Source organism: Pinus tabuliformis, chromosome 6 (genome assembly GCF_031772625.1).
Source record: "Pinus tabuliformis cultivar Carrire ecotype Pingquan chromosome 6, CPIR1, whole genome shotgun sequence".
NCBI lineage: Eukaryota > Viridiplantae > Streptophyta > Pinopsida > Pinales > Pinaceae > Pinus > Pinus tabuliformis.
In genome coordinates, this window is record NC_142292.1 from 1,838,332,723 (window position 1) to 1,838,352,439 (window position 19,717).

General features: G+C 36.0%; 1 protein-coding gene across 3 annotated transcripts in view; it reads right to left on the minus strand.

Moving 5' to 3' along the window:
• Nucleotides 1-4,626: 4,626 nt before the first annotated feature.
• LOC149266355 (uncharacterized) overlaps nt 4,627-19,717 on the minus strand; it is a 54,089-nt gene continuing 38,998 nt past the window's right edge. For 2 of the 3 annotated variants that reach the window (XM_089395891.1, XM_089395899.1), the window contains exons 5-6: nt 14,797-14,893; nt 4,627-5,052 (exon numbers count right to left, since the gene is read on the minus strand). In XM_089395891.1, the coding sequence (XP_089252017.1) occupies nt 4,965-5,052; nt 14,797-14,893 (185 nt within the window). In that variant the 3' untranslated portion in view covers nt 4,627-4,964. Of the gene's footprint in view, nt 5,053-5,172; nt 5,332-14,796; nt 14,894-19,717 lie in introns of all 3 variants that reach the window. The other variant, XR_016252711.1, reaches the window with a different exon arrangement.

Sequence of the window (19,717 nt, forward strand, 5' to 3'; positions counted from 1 at the left end):
AGCATTTACAGTCCTCATTTACCATCTACATGGTCAGAAACAAAAACAACAACATTCGACCTTATGAAGTTAATGGCCACAATTTTAATGAAAAACCAAAGTTTTAACTTCTTAATAACAAAGAATATCAATACCAAAAATAAAGTTCATAATCCTTTGATCCATAGATTTTCTACATGGAATTGTAAGGCCCCCAATATTTTATGGTGTCACCTTTAGTAGGATCTAATGGTGAGGTATTATATCATCTCAAACATTTAACCTACCCAACACATTAAATGAGCTTGGTCGAATCAAATATTTATGCTTGGCGACTCAACCCAATCATAAATGTATAATGTTTTGGGTGCCTCAAATAACATTTGCACTCTCAAGTCCAACTAAAATGTCAGTGATGGGGGAGAGATTAGACCTTTCAACCCCTTCCTAAAGAGGAAGTGGCATATGATGGCCTAATAGGCTCCTTCTTCATAGTAAAGTGTGTAACTTTTTTTTGGCTAATTGAACCCTCATTATCATTGTTTCCTTGTTCTAAGAGCAATTTTACACTTGAAACCAACCATAATTATCATTAACAAAGCATTCTAAACCTAAGATTGATAAGTAAGTGCATATTAAGAACGTAAGGGGTATGGGTTGACCATAAGTGGGTAGCCCCTAAATATGTGGTTGAAACATAGGCACATGAAGTAGGTATTCAAGACGTTATCTAACTCTCAAGCTATCATAAAACCCTACCCCAACCCAAGTATACACAAATTGCTTTAAGTTTTTAAACAAGTTATCCTAGAGACAAATCCACCTTTGAAACTTTAGGCTATAGAAATGGGGTGGTTCATGAAAATAAATCTCTTAATGGATGCAAAGACACACTCTAAAAATTTCCAAATTACTTAGGAAACCTTGAGAACTCTACTCAAACAAGGCAACATTGTTAGGAAGCTTGATCAATCAAGAAGTTTTCCTCTCATGTTGTTATGACCATTATGGTGTTATGATAGAGACAAGGGTTATGAGAAACAATAGGAACACGGTTAGATTACTCTTTAAATGTGCACTTAAAAAAAAAATTCACAAGCTATAGGTGTGTTGTTTAAAATAATCATGTATAATAGCATTTTCATCGTATAAAATATTCATAAACATCCTTTAGAAGGAATTCCATTACCTCGTGGAAATATTTTTATGCAAACTTATGTATGCCTTTAACAGAATCATAATTGTTCTTGCTTTCCCTCGCAATGACTAGAGCTCTCAATTATTAAGTTCAGTAAAGTCACCCTTACACTTATGGGAGGCCATATCAAGTCCCCCTCAAGTGTTATGGCAAGTGAAACAAGTTACCTAGGGCCACCACATGACAACAAGGTCGTTATGGCAATGAGTCAAGGCAACAATAATGGGTGATTAAGAAAATCACACACATTTGCTTCATTTGAAAACTCATCAACTTTCTTTATCTTGCATCCAACTCATCATGTGGTTTCTTTCTACATCAATTTGTACATTTAGTCTCACATTATTCACCATGTGTTATTCTTCATCTCTACACAATGTTGTTTTTGTACTCATATCACCACCTTCATCTCTACATTGTGTTGTTTTTGTGCTCATATTGCCACCTCTTTGTTGACTTTATTTAACTTATCCTTGGACATGCTTCCATCCTCAGAGTGTGCCTCCTTGGTTTACCTTGTGTGCTTCTAGCACGCTTTCTTCAAAATTATGTGCCAACTTTATACTCATCAAATTTGAAATTGAATATTTAAACTCTATTTTTTTTGTGAGTTAGTACATGTCCTCCTTGAGACAGAATCTCATACCCATATTTAAAATTCTTTAAAGCGTCTTTATAACTAATTTATCCACTAAAAAGTAGTGTAAAAAAATAGAAATAAAAAAAGTTATCATTTAATTTATCCACTAAAAGAAATTGAAAAAAAAACAAAATTTCTTTGTTAATTTAATCTACTTCAAATAGTTATAAAAATGTTATCTCATCCATCCAAATTCAATTACCATAAATAACGTATTAAACTAATTCAATTACCATAAATAACATATTAATCTTTTAATAAATATACAGTTATAATAACCATAAAACATAACAAAATATTATATTTTTAAAAATTATTTTAAATGATATATTCTAGATATTTTTTATAAATAAATGAAAAGGCCATTAAAATTTATAACTTATACAGAAACTAGTCCACTAGAATCTTACACAACTTATATGATATGATTGTTTATTAATGGATATACCTTTCTTTGATAATATTTTCTTTTGTACTTTTATTTAACCATATCTTTCTTCCCTGACTAGAAAACACTGTCTTGTCCAGGTACCAACTCCTCAATCCAAGTGTTAATGTCAAAGCACACATCATCATATCCATACACTTTGTTGCATGTGATGCATCCAAACTTAGGGTTATACATTTAGGGCAGTTCCTATTTCGTATCCTATAGCATAGTAAATGCCCCCTGACATGGGGCCGATATAACACCATATAACACACCGCGGGTTTTTTTCTCTCTCATCACCGCGCGGCGTGTTATATAGTGTTATATCGACCCCATGTCAGGGGGCATTTACTATAATATAGGATACGAAATAGGGCTTTCCGTACATTTAGTGTCATATATGCAAAAAGGGTCACGGCCTTTCCAATTTGAAAATGCTTAACGACACCGACCAAAGGACTTTTTAAGCCCCATATAAATAAAAAAATAAAGGCATTAAAGGTGATGGAGAAAGGCTAACTAGATGAGTGGGCTCCCTAGATTCCTTGGTTCTTTTTATTAAAGATTTGCTTAGGAGAAGTGAAAATTTAGAAAGTGTATTAAGAGGAAATTTATGAGGTTTTGATAGTTTGAAAATACAAGGAGTTGTGTGCATTAAAAATATTAAAATTAATATAAGTTAAAAATTGAATTTATAAATTATATTTAATTTTTAAATTAATATTGATATTATTTTAAATTTTTGTAATAATTTTTTTTTGTTATATTTTGTAATGGTTTATTTTATGATATTTTATTTTAGATTTCATATTTAATATTATTAGAATAATTTATGAAACAATTAAAATATTTTATAATTTTATAATGGTTTATTATATGATATTTTTGTTTAGATTTTATATTTAATATTATTAGAATAATTTATGAAACAATAAATTGAAATTAGAATAAAAGAAGTTAAGTGAATAATATATTATTTATACATTGAATATAATATATATGGGGAAAATTTAATATGGGAAAACCCACTTTAAATGTGAAATCTATATTTTGAATTGAAATTGGAATAATATTAGTTAAACAAATGATATATTATTCATGCATTGAATACAAAATATGATAGGAGAAAAACTCCTAAAATGTGAGGCTTATGCCTTACTCTTTTCCTCAAAGTTATAAAATGCAAATATAAAGAAAGTGCACTCATTAGGAAGTTGCCATGAAAATTGAGGTCATTTTGGTTGCTACAATATCTTTTACTTACTTTGTTTTAAGTCAATGTGGTTCTACCATGGAACAATAAACAATACCATAATAACAAAATCTCTTTGTTTAACATTGCCTAATTGTCATCTAGGGCTAGGGCTAGAATTTCTACATGTCTTAGGGTTTTGGATCTCCAAAATCTTCTTGAAAGTTCACAAGTAACTAGCTTCATGTGCTTGAGTAATGTGAGTTAACGTGACATCCACTTGGTATCATGGTGATTAATAAAATAGGTCAACTTATGAGAGACATAGCTTCTCATATGAACTCTAATTAAAGTGATCTTTACACGCCATTGAAAAACTCTTGATGTATATAACATTATTGTTTAAGGTCTCAAATAAACTTCAAAAGTTTATAACCCAAAATCAACAAAACTAAACATGTCTGAGAAAAATAAACATGCAAACCAATAAAACTTTGATTTTTCCATTTAAAAAGGATTAACAAATAAGAAATTATATGATAATATAATTCAAATTATCATTATTAATACAAATTTCACAAAACCAACCCTTAATGCTTATAAATTTTCTAAACCTAACTGGTAATTATTAAGTCGGCATAAACATAAAGCATATTTACAAATTACCATGTTTTACCAATTAAGATTGGTAAAATGAAAAGATCCATATACTAGCATTTGCACCCAATGTTGCAAAGAAGACGTCGTAAGGCATAGCGTGTGGAAGAATATCGAAATGTGAATAGGCTTTTGTGGGCTTTTTTGAAAGCAAGGGTCGATGATTACGAGTTTTAATTTGAGGAAGCCATGCCAAAAACCATTGAAATGGAATGTAAGTAGCCATTAATATGCATCAATATTCAAATGGGAAATTAAATTAATATGCGAACAACAACCGGGAAGCCATATTGATTTGGAAAAGGCTAGTTAAGAAATCATTATTCAAATGGGAAATTAAATTAATATGAAGATATATTGAAAACATGTATTATATTCGTTAAAATCAATTGACTTTGCCAACAAAATATGTTAAAACCCATTGAGAATGAATTGGTTGTGAGGACATAAACTATCAAAATGGTATTGATCTTGAAACATCCCTTCTTAAGTTTGAAATGGAAAACAAAAATAGTTGTGAAGACATAAACTATGAAAATGGTATTTGATGTTGAAACATCATTTTCTAAGTGTGAAATGGAAAATACAAATAGTGTATTGTAACATCCTTTTTAAAGTTTGAAATGGAAAATACAAATAGTGTATTGTAACATCCTTTTTAAAGTTTGAAATGGAAAACACAAATAGTTGTGAGGAAACAAACCATGAAAACGGTATTTGATCTTGAAACATCCTTTTTCAAGTTTGAAATGAAAATACAAACAGTGAATTGTAACAAAAGAGGTTCGAAACATCCTTTTTCAAGTTTGAAATGGAAAATACAAACAATGAATTGTAACAAAAGAGGTTTGAGAAGGAATATAATAGTCTAAAGAACACTGTGCTTGTCATTCCATATTTGAAGTTGTATGAAAAACTGGTGGAGGTAGTGAAGACCTGAAGAAGCAGTAATGGACCTGCAAAATGTATATGTAGTTAGAATTAGCAATATGTAAATCAGTTGCGGAAATTTATTAGTAATACTTTGCAGGTGAGCTGTGTTAAAATGAATCTGGAATGAATGGAAATGAAGTTACCTCTGCTATGGGGATTTATATATTGTTAGTGGAAGATGCATGGTGAATAACGTCATATTGAACACCATTGGAGGTTAATGCGTAGCTGGAGATGCAGTTTTTTGTGCTTGCCAGGCGACTTGTAGTTGTGCAGGTATGTTATTTCTGAGGCCATGTGGCCTGTTGCAAAAGAAAGAAAAGGCTAGAATGAGATGTACAGACAATATAAAGACATTCAAATATTTGCTTATTTACTAATATTCATTAAAGTTGGTTGTTGTTGAAAGATATGAAAAGTATGTTATGAAATAGAATGAGGTAAATAAATGGAGGAAACCTTTTGGTGAAGTCAAAGTATGGGTTGGAGCAGATTATCTGGGGGCGGCATTGAACGGAGAATTTCTTCGGCGTTTTTTCTGCGAGCAATGTTGTTGTTGTCCTTCATTTTACTGTAACGATCGAAACTGAATGCGGGGTTAATCCGAAGATCTTGTAGAGAAGGCACTCTTGAAATAGCTGTGAATGTGAGACCTTGACGTTCTGTTTTTCCAATGTCAATTGTTGCTTTTGGAAGTGTCATACCTTGAGATTTATGTATGGTTAAAGCCCAAGCCATCTTCAGTGGAATTTGTGTACGACCATTTCTTTTTACTGCTGGAATAGGCAAGTGAGTGGGGTTTCTTTCATCCCAAGGAGGCCCAATGTATTTGGGGAAATCTACGACAAAAAATGTTGGAATTTGGGGTGGTGTAGTTGAATCTTTGTAAAAGATGGTTACAATTTTTCCGAGGGAACCATTAACAAGTCCGGCTGAAACCCAAAGGTTGGAAGTCAACATAACTTTTTCGCCATTGCATAGTAATACAATTCGCTCAAGTTGCTCGTCTTCAAAGGAAATATTGGAATATGTGTTGTCATCTTCAGCAATGGACCGTGCGATAGGAGTGTTCAAAGATTTCATCATTTTCTTATTATGGACCATTGTTTGAGCATTTGTTGGAAATAGATGCATGGAATCATGGAATGAACATATTTCTTCTTCTGATAAAAAGGAATCTGTGCGCGACATGAGTATGTTGTAGTCGTCGATTGTTGGATGTGCATCTCTAATGTTCTGGAGAATGTTCTTGAAAGTAACCTGTGCGATGTCGTCGCCTTGTTGACGAAATATTGTGTCTAATGTGATGACTGTGTTGAAGGTGTTCCATAGTGCGCTTCCGTGGCTCGTCCCTGCATATAGAGGTATGTCTTTGACGGGTGGTAGCTGACCGAGATCACCAACCAATATTATGGAACAGCCACCGAAAGGAGTGTTTCTTTGGTGGGGAAATGCCTCGCGAAGACGTTCATCAATATGGCTGAGAAGCTTTGGGCCAATGAAGCTCATTTCATCGATTAGTATGTATCTTATATGCCTGAGTTCTTCTTGGAATTTTGCAAGAGCATTACCTTCTAAGGGCATAAGATCCTTTATAGGAAGGTGCAAAGCAGAATGGATTGTCGATGCTTGTATGTTGAAGGCAGCAACCCCTGTAGGGGCAAGAAGCATGATCGACGAAGGTTCCAGGCTTGCAAGGCGTATGAGCATATCTTTGATGCAATTTATAAGGAGGGATTTTCCCGTACCAGCAGTGCCTTGTATTATCATTATGAAAGCGGGTAAATAATCCTTCCTAGCAAAATGATTAGAAATAATATTTAGAGCTTTTCTTTGCATTGGAGACAATGTAGTAAGGGTCGGCAGGACATGTTGATTTGTTTGAAGAATGCGGTGGATGGAGCGGCTATTCTCAATGAATTGTAATGCACTATTTTGTAGATCGAATGGGATAGTGGTATGATTCCAGTCATGGGTGTCATCAAGCCACAAAGACCAAGCATGTCAAGGTCATTTATGAGAAGCTCATTTGTGGGGTATAATTGGGAAAGTAATTCCCATTCATTTATTTCCATGGTGTCTGTTGGATTGTTTTCATCTATAGTTGAGGGATCATTTGTGGCAAATTCAATATCAGATAGTGTGCGGTGTTGATGCCAAGGATTGTAGAATGGACGGAATGTTTGCCAATTTGCGATGAATTCTGCAGCAGAATCTCTTATATCTTGTACGATATGGCGAAAAGGTTTGTATAACATAAGCTCAACCCTACAAAAGTCAGCGTAGCAAGGTTCTGTTGTGGATGGTATGGAGGAGTAACGTGGTACGACCCGAACAATTGCTTCTGTAGGCCTTTTTTTCCATTTGTTTGTTTTGCGACGAGGATCATATGACCAGGATCTTGCCAATTCTATTAATGATGTGGACTCTAGGATAGAAAGGCGTTGGATATATGTATCTATGATGTGCGGGGATGTAGTGGAGGTGGTGTTCGTTTGTGGAAGGCGCATAAGAATTTTTTGGTTTACATTTAAAGAAATGAATGGCCGACTACATAATGTTAATGGTAATTTTTGCAGCATATGGCAGGTTTCTTGTGCTCCAACGTCACGATCAACAAGGATTTCTGTAAGAAATTTTCGAAATGCGGATGTTGCTGGGTCAGCAATGGGTGAAGCGAGGACAATTCTACGTAGCATGTCGTGGAAGCTTTCAGATTTTTTTTCTGCTTTGGATGCATATTTGGCAATATATTTTGTACAGCGTGTATGAATAGTACTGGTTGGCAGTCAACATTTGCACGCCAAATAGATAGGATGGTAGGGTTATGGCTATTGAGTCGATCATCGTTGCGAGCAGGGGTGTATGTTTTTTGGCCATTGGAATCAATGAATAAGGCCGATTTTGGATGTAATTCCCATGGTGCTTTATAACGACATTGGACTGAGGATCCATTTTTTCTAAGGCACGTGCTTTCTGAGCATTTTGTGTGACGTTCAACACAATTGACGAGTTGTTCATAGTCACTGAAAGGATTGGTTCTGAAGATTTGTGGTGTGGACAATAGACAAGGGTCTTCGAGATTTGTCCAAGAATTTGGTTGGGTTGAAGGTGCAGGAGCACGAGGGTTCCAAGCGGAAATATATTTGTCGAAGAACTGCCTTGCAATATCGACTGCTTCTGTGTCTTCCCAGTTGAGGTTTTCCATATCGGGTGCATTTTCTATCCAAAGGAAACCATGGATGTGCGCAAATCCCCTATGTTGCCATTCATACCTATCAAATATGCGGTTTTGTAAGATAATTTTGCAAAAGGTGAGGAATGTTGTTTAGAGTCATTGGAGGGAAAAAAAAATGCGGTAGAATGCGTACCTGTACCAATAATCTTTTGTATTCAAGTGTTTCTCTAAGATAATCTCATGAAATGCTGTGAATCTATGGTGCATATATAGTGATGTTAAATGTGGGTTAGAGATAATGTTATCATTTCTCCACTTTTGTTGTTTTGCAATATCAGAAGGAAGACATCCGGGCATGATTGCATGAAGATCAGGCCATTTTGTATCAGCTGCACTTAATGTGAAGAAGAACGTCGGGCAACCGAGTTGAGATATCATGTCAGTTAGTTCATTTTTAGCTTTGTGCCAAAATGACCTTGTTCCACGTAAAGAGCTACCGAATCGCATGACTTGCTCTGCCAATTGTTCATCTGGAAATTGTTCTAATCGGATGTTCAAATCTTGAATAGATATTGGAAAGCTATCTGAGATGTTTTTTTTCACAAAAAACGACGTTGTTGCTTGACTGCGATGCCGCATCATGAGATTATATATGTAATAACGAAAGCGTGGGTGGTTTCCAAATCTGTTGTCGTAGTAACGTATGAGATGAAGTGCATATTCATGTAGCTGCACTGCTTTCATTCTTGGCTGATTTGGCATTGCAGCGCCTGTCGGGAAAAGGGCGGGGAAAGCCATAGAGAGTAGACCTTCTGTGTTGTATTCATTGGCTAGCGATAAACCAATTGTCGGCCACTCAATTCTAGTATCAGATTGGTGGTTGTAAGCATGCAAATAATGGCGGATTTCTTGGATTTCTGTATTTGTATTAGGTATGATGGGTACGAACAATGATGTTTGGTCTACGGATGGGTCTGCGAAATCTTCAGTGAGCTCATGGGGTGGCTCAAGTGGAAGGCAGACAGCGGTTTCTGTAGTATTGGAATGGTGAAGGGAGGAGGAGACATCGGTGGGGATCGCTGGTAAGGATGCCAGTGCGTTGGTATCAATACGAACATTCTTATAGTATGGGTCATTTGCCAATTTGTATTCCAATGCAGCGAGAACGCGATGTCTACTGACAATGAAATCATAAGCCTTATGGTCATTACTATGACGCGTGACAATTAGGATGTCCAAGTGTTCAACACGCGTGGCAACATGTCTGTGATTTTTGTAATGTCTTGAGGAAAAAAATTGTGTGGCCACTGTATTTATACTGGCCACCGCGTGCATGTGTTACTTGCAGTATAGGGTTAAACCTAGCAATGAGCATTTCTTATATTTGTGAAAGAGATGTAAGGGCAGCTGGCTGAGGACCAGGGTCCATGTTGTTTGATAATGAGAAGCGATGACCCTTTGTTTCAGAGACGCATCTAGAGCAACAATACATGTGGTTGGAATTGCGGATATGTATTCCAGGATATGATTCAAGACAAATGGAGCATGGGCATTTAGGTGGAAGTTTATCAATCTTTGCACGGAAATCTCGATGTGCTTGATTAGTATAAAAGTTGTTGAAAGCATGTGCGAAGGAGGGGTTAGGGCAATGAGGCATGGATGTATTTGTTTGAGAGGTTTGCTGAGAAGACAAAGAGTCTAATAATTGCAAGGGAGGATTATTTTCAGGGTGGGCCATTGTAGACGAGGAAAGTTCTTCAACCTTTTGTTTTTTGCGTTTTTGACATTCTATGGTGTTTTTTTTTGCTTGGTAAAGCTCACGGCGCCATGCATTTATTCGTTCTTTATTTGTTGCATAGTATCTTCGAGCACGTTCATTATTAGAAGAAGAATCCATTCGCAAAATTTATGGTACCTATAAGCAAGAGAGGGGAAAAGAAGAATGTTATGTGGAGACAACAACCATGTTATTGTATGAAAGAGAAAGAAGGGCAAAAATTGGAAGCGAAAGCGAAAGAAGGGAAAAAAATCTAAGTTCTGAATAGTGTTATGTGAAATTTTTTATTTAAGTAATATTTTTGAAAGAACGTATTAGTGTTTTTTCTGTATACATGTAGGTAGTTTCATGTGTAAAGCTGATAAAAGGGAAAAAAAAAATGTTAATTTGTCTACTCACATAAAGATAGATACAATGGAGAACGAATACTTATTTCAATGGCATATAAGAAAATTTCATAAGAAGGCATGCAACAGTATATCTTGTAAAGTTGTATTTATAAAATTGGACAATAGGAATTGCCAAAAAGCAAGGAATACATTTTGCAATATTTATCTACAATGATGAGATGTTCTGAATTTCTCAAAGGGTGTTGTTGCATTCTGTCATGAAATGCAACTTTTCTTCTTTTATGATAACGCATTTCAATCGTGGGACTTCTTTAAAAGTTTCTGTCTTCACCGATAGTGTGAAGATATGATCTGTCCATAGAGCTCTAGAGACAATTTCCTTTATCAGTTCTGGATCTGAAGATAATAGATGGAAGTCTTTGGCATTATTTCCAAGAATTGTAGATCCCGCGTCTTCAAAAGCAACAGTTGAAGCCAATTCACCAGTGTGATCCTGTATGTCGATTTTCATTAAGTATCTGTAATCACAGTCGCTTACTTCTGCGTTGCATTTTGGACAGAACCACATCCCTGTATTTTGTAGAATAAGTTTTTTCATGCATTTTTTCCCACCAACGACCGACGGGCAAGAAATGTAGTAAAAACTATCCATCCCAATTTTTGTTATTGTGCCCTTTAGCTGGAAAAATGTTGGTTTCTCTAAGGAATCCATACTGTAAATGTCAGCAATTGTTATTTTTTTTGTTGGTGGCCAAAAGGAGATCTTGTTGTCAAAGATGTAGAAGCTGCAGTCGAACCTTCTTTTTTGAACCACGCCTTCAGTGCATGGGCCTCTTCAATGTTAGGATCTACAAGAACAATGGATCTCGTTGTAGTGCCGATATTTTTTCCATTAAATTCTCCAACACGCGCAGATTTGATTGCAATGATGGGGTTATTTCCTGTAGCACATAGGGAGGAGATTTCCTGTGACACGACATTAAAATTATCTCCCCAAAAAATTGCATCTATGTTATACCCTGACATGTCTCGAAGTTGTACTGTTTGTTTATTGACCTCAGAGCCATCTTTTCTACGTATAGTGCATACATTGGAAATGCCTATGACAACACCAAGAATATCAACAATGGAGTTGACGTTTGTTGTTCTGATATCATCAATTGATTTTATATTGAAGCACACTGTTGGACTATGTTTTTTTTCGTTGGCAACATGTTCTATGGTAGATGTTGCATTCAACAAAATTTCCCAGTCATTGTTCAAGTGGTTGTATTGCTTATTAGCCTTTTTTACATTCCCTTTAGAGACAATGTAGACATTTCCATTTTGGATTTTGTCGAAAAAAGAATCTGCGACACTGTTGAAACATGTAATATGTATTTCTCCACCCTCTGCATCGAACAGGTCAAAACCAAACACTTTACCGGGTCCGTATTGATTCTGAAACTGTCGAAGAGCTATTTTCCTTTGGACGTATCCTTTTATGCACCAGTTTGAGTGGTAAGGTTTTAACGATCTGATGGGAATTTGAACTGGCACAACGAACGGAGTTGGAGTAGCTGGAAGAGGGCAATGTCTTTTTGACAAAGGATGTGGGTCCGATGAGGATGGAGTGTCTTCACGAGATGTGATGGGGACACTCATAGTTTTTGGATTGCCAATTAAGGGTGCAAATGAAGCAGATATTTCAAAGTCTATTAGCTTTATAGACCTACATTACAAATGAGATTCATAGGAATAACTGTTAGAAGCGGTTGTGTTATAAATGAAAAATGTTAAATTTGAAATAAGAAATTTATAAGAAACCTACGTTGAAGGACCAATAGCTGAGGTAGTCCAACTTTTAACATTTATAACAGAACCCTTTTGTAGCAAGCCTGTTGCTACGAGATCATTGAAATATTTTGGAAGAATGATGTGTTTCTTATGTGTTCCGTCTGAAATTGCAATACGATACCGCGGAGTTGAATTTCGCATTGAGTGTATTGGGTCAAGTTCAACAATTTGTAGGTACGGTTGAATATGAGTTGGTCCAGATAACATTGAGGAAATTGCATTTTCAGTAAGGTTTGTTGTCATTTTCTGGTACAAAACAAAACAAAAAAATGTTGTTTTCTTCGCGTAAGATGTTTAAAATTCATTACATTCCTATAGCATTACTTGAAAAAATATGAATTAAAGGGCAAAGGGAAAGAAGCATGTTCAGTGTTTTTTCTAAATGAGTGGCCATCTAAGCTTGAAAACACAATGAAAAAAGATATTTATTACAACAACTTTTATATGGCCATTTTTTTTGAAGCACAGTACCACCAAGGGAAGAGGAAGAAGGAGAGGGAGAAGTAAATGAAATAGAAGGTTTGGGGGCAACTCTAGTATCATCTGGTCGTTGATTTGATTGCCCAAGAATCATGGTGTTTTAAACGACAGAGGTCGAGAAAACCCATACCGGCGGGTGAAGTGCAAGCCCTGGAAGGGACAATGTAGCCATATGAGGTAGACCAATATCACCCCTAGAGGAAAAGGGAGTAGGATTCCCCCAAGGGGAAATCCTTGGTTGGTGGACTCCATTTTCTCAAACTGAGACCAAAGAGGGGGGAATGATGTTATTCTGATTAGAATAAATTTTATGTTGCTTTGACACAACTTGCTTTTCCAATGTGTAAGAGTCAAGAAAAAGCTAAAGATGACTCTAGTCGTCTTCGATTTGGGTAACTCTAGTATTAGCTGGTTGCTAAGTTGACTGTTCAAGAGTCACGGTGTTTTGAACGGCAGAGGGCGAGAAAAGGGATACTGGCAGGCCAATTGCAAGCCCTGGAAGGAACAATGTAGCCATATGAGGTGCGCCAACATCTCCCCCTAGAGGAAAAGGGAGTAGGATTCTCCCAAGGGGAAATCCTTGATTGGCGGACTCCATTTTCTCACCCTAAGACGAACGAGGGAACAGTGAGGTTATTTCGATTTAAATAAATTTTATGACGCTTTGACACAATTTGCTTTTTCATTTTTTAAGAGTCGAGAAAAAAGCTAAAGATGACTCTAGTCGCCTTCGAATTTTAATGAGCCTGAAGTGACAAGTGCTCAGATGATCCTTTTCTTTTAAGGAGTCCGAAAAGGAATGAAAGTGAGTCACGGTGTTTTGAACGGCAGAGGGCGAGAAAAGGGATACTGGCAGACCAATTGCAAGCCCTGGAAGGAACAATGCAGCCATATGAGGTGTGCCAACATCTCTCCCTAGAGGAAAAGGGAGTAGGATTCTCCCAAGGGGAAATCCTTGATTGGCGGACTCCATTTTCTCACCCTAAGATGAGCGAGGGAATAGTGAGGTTATTTCGATTTAAATAAATTTTATGACGCTTTGACACAATTTGCTTTTTCATTTTTTAAGAGTCGAGAAAAAAGCTAAAGATGACTCTAGTCGCCTTCGATTTTTAATGAGCCTGAAGTGACAAGTGCTCAGATGGTCCTTTTCTTTTAAGGAGTCTGAAAAGGAACGAAAGTGACTACTCTGGATATCTAGACAAGGGGATTACCAAACCAATCGCAAAACTGCAGAATACTTTTTATGGTACGGCAGTCAATCTTCCCGAATGTTGTGTTCAGTGCATTGCAATCGATAGGGCGGCAGACACGGCTTCTTAAGGATAAAGGATATAGCCTACTATGGTCTCCCAATATATACTCGACGGTACGTGGGAGCACAAGTCCGTACTGGCACTTGTCGTTTCAAAGAGGAGGAATCACCCAACCTACGATGAAAGTGATAGTTACTAGGCTTAACGACGCCAGAACACGTCTCTAGCCTAGACTTCTAAATGGTGTGTGTTAGGTTCCAAAGCGTTTTTATGTTTATTGAAATGTATTTTACAGTTGATCTTTCTTAAGAAGTTTGCCTTTAAGGTTGATCGCATGATGTACATATACAATTCCTAAATATGCAATCTAAGATGATAAACAATCATTTACTTTCTTTTTGCAGTGAAAATCCTAGCTACTAAGGAAAGAGAAGTGAAATTGTTCCATAAATCAATTTATGCATGCATTCTAAATGTAAATGTACATGCATGTATTTGTTTCCCGCTTTCTTAATGTGTGCATGACAAAAAAAATGCCAAGTGGAATATAATATCAATACAGGGATATGACTATTCAAGAATTCTGACAGACATAAGCAAAGATATTGAAGTTTGTATCTAAGATTTTCTAGAGTTTGTTCACTAGAAACAAGACAGGCACGATGGCACCACTTTGCATTAGTTTAACAGAAAGGAATAAAGTTTAAATTATCAAGAAAGCATATATATAACTAAATCATTTCAACTAGGAAATAATTTTTAATCAAATTTATAAGACTCTGTAGCTGCTCAGTGGCCAATGTACAAGTGATGGAAAAGGATTTTCTATCATGGTCCATGGATGAAATAGAAATGAAGCAAAAACTCGGAAAGGAGATTAAGGTTGTTACCAGAGACGAAGAAATACAGAAAACGTCCAGAAAATGTCCTTCAATGCTGAAAGTTGAATGGCCCAGTGAGAAAATACAGTAGGCAAAGGCAAAGCATCTGTATTTAACATTATTGTGTGAGTAACCAACATAAGCTGCACAGTGCTATGCAAATTAAGAAGTGATTATTATATCAGAATAGTTGAAAAGCATTAAGGGACTACCCGCTTTCCTAAATAGTTGGTGAAATTTCCCAATTTTTAAAGTGATGCAAGAATTCTGATCAGCAAATGAAGAGCTTCTATCCACTTTTATATATTTTTCTTGGTTGAAAAGTTCTGAAATATAGCATAGACGCAAAAAAGATCTAGAATGCTAGCCTTATGAGCTAGATACACATTCTAACATGAAAACATGCAACCCCATTCTGTCTAATGTTTCCGGGACAACCCATAGATGTATCGTGATAGTGTTAGCTTAGCATCCAACTATTGTAAAAAGGGAAAAAAAACAACAACTACAAATTAGTTAATATCACATTTAGCTTGCAACTGCGTGCTATATAGTAAAAAAAGGCTATTGTCAGATAAAGGTAGGGAGAAACAACTGCAAATTCAATAACAGAACAAAGATTAAACTGCATGCAAGATGATCCGAGAACAAGTAGTAAAGAAAAAATTGCCAACACTTTCTCCAAGGTGCGCAGATATCGAATTCAGCTGTGCCCTGTTCTCATAAAGGCACCGAATAGCTTGCCTCAATGTTACAATTTCTTTTGCCAAATTCTGCCCAAGAAGATTTTGACTCATTAAAGATAAAAGCGAAGCCTGTTTCTGAAGAACTCCTAGCAGCTGCAAATACTACTATCAATGCAAGTGAAACTGCATGTTCATGACCTTCCACCTAAAAGCAATCTATGCCAATTTTAATTAAACTTTTTTTCATCATTGGTTTTTTTTAATAGGTGTAACTTCTTTTAGAGTAGTTTGTTTTAGAGTGACCTAGGATATCTGCGAACGTTAGAAGTACAAAGAAGCTCATTAGAAATAAGATTCGCGAGGAGAAAATTAAAATAATATACACAATATTTTTTAATTTAAATAATTATATAATGTAAGGGAACATCACTTACAATTAGGTATGCAACCATATAAAAGAAATTGACATCAAAAATAATGTTAAGCATTGTAATTATAAAATCTTCATTTATTGAAAACCAAAAAAAGACACAAACCTCAAGCTGTCATCCTCTCAGTGCCAAAACTCCCCTTTCCAACCTCTACAGCTGACCTTTTCATTGTTTTACAAAGCAAGGCCTTTGCCTAGAATCGTAAAACAAATTCTAAAAACAGAAATGAGCTTGACAGTGTGACACCTATGGCTAAGTGACGTCTCCAACCGCTCAACAAACCAAGAAAACTCTGCCACCTATTTTAACCTACTGTCATATAACAAATGATCTTCTAGTGCATATTTACTTGATGCTTGGTAATTCTCTTTGATCAATTCCTTCTTTAATATCAAGAAGTATTAGTAGGAATGGACCATGACCACAATGAATCAGCAAATTAATTGACAACAGGGGATTCAAGTTATACTAACTAGAAGCACACCTTGCAAGAAAAGTTCTTATTGAATATTTGGTATTAGGCAACTAAATAAACAAAAAAAAAATTCCCAGCTAAACAGAGATGACTCTTTTACAATGTTCAAGGCTTATAGTACAAGACTATGCCCAAACTGTACATTTTGATTCAATGAGAAGTAAGCTCCTGGAATTAGTTAAAATGAATGTCGGTGAATCACCAATGGATGACTAATCTAAAGGTGTGCAAAACGATATCAAGAGAAGGAAGGATCTGATTTCTTTTATCTAGAAGTTCCAGTTCATTTATCGAAAACCAAAAAAAGACACAACCCTCAAGCTGTCATCCTCTCAGTGCCAAAGCTCCCCTTTCCAACCTCTACAGCTGACCTTTTCATTCTTTTACAAAGCTAGGCCTTTGCCTAGAATCGTAAAACAATGAGGAAAATCTGCCCAGATACAGAGAATACAGTTTGGGGGAGTCGTCCAAAGCATGAGTCACAGCAATTTCAAGAATTTAAGAAAGGAAGATGTTAACAAAGCAATCAATAAGTTCTCACGGGAAGGCAATGTTATAGATGCATCTGATGGCATTTGTAACCATTTGTGGCAAAATTAAAAAAGAATGTAAAATATTACTAATGCAAAGAAGATACCTATTCAATCCTGTAAAGCTTATGAATAAAACCAAGTAGAGGTTGACCAGCCATCCAACAAGGTTGTCTATACTTAACCAGAAAGCCTTTATCTGTTAGATACGTGACCATACAGACATTTGGGGCACTTGAGTCATTAGAGAATGACTAGGGCTCATCACCTGTATATATTTCAAGCAACTACAAAGACCAATTTTCTGTCCAGGCCACATAGCAAATCTCACTCCAGCAGCATGTGCTATGATTAAATACAAAGCTATACAATAATCACTAAAACCTGTTGGAATGGAATGTGAGAGTGTTGATGGATATTTTATTATTTATCACAGGCTGTACAAAACATAAATGTCCTACCAATAAATATATTCTATAAAACATAAATTAAAAACTCCCTTTTTCTAATACACTTCCTTTTACTATTAGTGCCACCCAATCAACACCTAAGTGAAAACCATTGGCACTAGGACTAAGAACTTTGTCCATCACTGCATCTGGCCCACCCGTGCAGCCATGACAGCCCATGATGAGCTAACATGTACTATGGGGAATCAAACCCTAGTGGGAATGTATCACTACCCCTACTTACTAAACAGGCAATCCCCCTAAATTAAATTAAAAGACTTTTGGTTCAAAAAAACAAATAGAGGAAAAAGGAGTCAAGCAAGCAAATTGAAATCATGTTGACCATAAAAGGTTGGGATAAGTGGTAGCTTTAGTCATTCTGAAATATATCTTTGTTTTTCAGGTTACGTCAAATAAATGTTATGTTTGTACAGTCAGGAATGTGAAGGAAGACCCTCCAGTGTCACAAGTTGCACATAAGCAAGCATGCACTTGGCAGCAAATTATCAAATTCACAATTAAAAGTTGCTTAGGTAGTATGCAAAGATTCTTTCAATAAGATGAGGAAACGACATTGAGAAAATGGGGTATTGATACCTTCCAAAGTTGTATCTACTTCATCCTGAAAATATTAGGCAAGGAAATGCTATATTACGAAGGGACATAAGCACAATTCATTAACTTCCATAGGCAGAACAGATGTTGGATGACAAAGGCAACAGGGCATGTTAATAGAAAAGCTCCCAGAAACTCTAGAGTTAGGGAAGAATATTAAGTCAGGCACCTTAAATGAACAGCTCCAAGAAGATCTGCCAGATCCTCCACACATGCATAGTGTCATAGACAATGGACATAGTTAGTTGAAGCAGTTCAAGCATATTTCAGCACATATTAGCTCAATGTTGACCGTTGTTTAGAAAATTTTCTTCTTAAAAATAGAAGAAAGCAAGCATCAAATGAGGTACAAAATATTAAGAAGCACCTAAACTAAACATACCCACGAACAGAAGAATTAACAATCATTTGTAACAAATAGAGGATAAACTCTTAAAGGTTCGTGGCAAATTGATAAAGGGATAAATATTGACTCATAACAAATACTTTGCTAAGCTTGCTAATGCTTTTCAGCCTTAAGTTTTATTTACTGTTCAAGTTGGAAGCAGCGTTTTCTTTTTATCTTGGATCAACATCAAGCTTCAAAAGTTCACTAATTTGGCACTCAACCAGTTGAGATCCATGCAGAAACCAACTCATTGTTGATTCTAACCAAAGGCTATCAAATTTAGTACTATTTCCAAAATATGGGAAGCCAATACCACTTTCTCAAGTCACAAATTGAACAGAAGAATTGGAGATTATATCGACTGAAAACCATAGAATTCTCCTCAGATCCCGAAAAATGGGTAATGTGCATCTTTCTTAGGTTAAATGAGACAGAGCAATGGGGCTAACGCTTTAAAAAAACTCCAAGAAAAATATCCTATGAAACTAAAATGAGTCCTCACTATTCCTGAATATGCAGAGCTAGGATAATTGTTGCTTCTCCATGGATCAAAAAGCAATGTTTGTAAGTAAGAGAAACAATCCACGCACAAACAGAGAAAAAAATATAGGTTACATCATCTGTAAGAAATGGTGAAGACAATGTGGTAAAACAGGGGTGTTACTTGGTACTTTTTACTGCAAACTGCAGACTGGGGGAGCTTTGTCAAACAAACACCTTAAGGATATGGATAGTATCTCTTGAGATGGGCTACAATTTCAAATCTCTTCTTACTCATTTGACATGAGCCCTAATGTCAAAAGGGCAGTGAAACATTCAGACTTTTAGCAACATAAGATTGCATTAATTCTCACAAGCTGTGGAGAATACAAACACCGTACCTGGCATTCTGGCTGTCCAACTCTTTCACGAAATTCACCTTTCTTGAGGGTTCTTGTTGAAAATTGAGTTACATAGACAGAGGTTTTAGTAATAGAGTTGGGTCTTCGGAATATAAACCCATGTCATGATCCATATTTGTCAAGGAGTTGTTGGATTTTCTTTGCAGCAGATTTTGCATGTTGTTTTGAAGGTGCATCTTTCCAAGTTAAATACACCAAATCATAAGATACAAGAATGACACAGGTTTATTTGAGGCATTATATTTATCTCAAGTTTTATTAATTTTTCTATGCTAAGGTTAGCTACAGTCAGGCTTGAAAGCATTAGTAGCTAGAAAATGGTGGATTTGGTTCAAAGGGTGCTCTCAGCTCTAATTATTGAAGACGGCCTCCAAGAAGCCAACATATTTCTATGTGATGGACAACAAGACAACTCTGTTCAATGCACTAGTGAGGATTCTCCTTATGATACTAT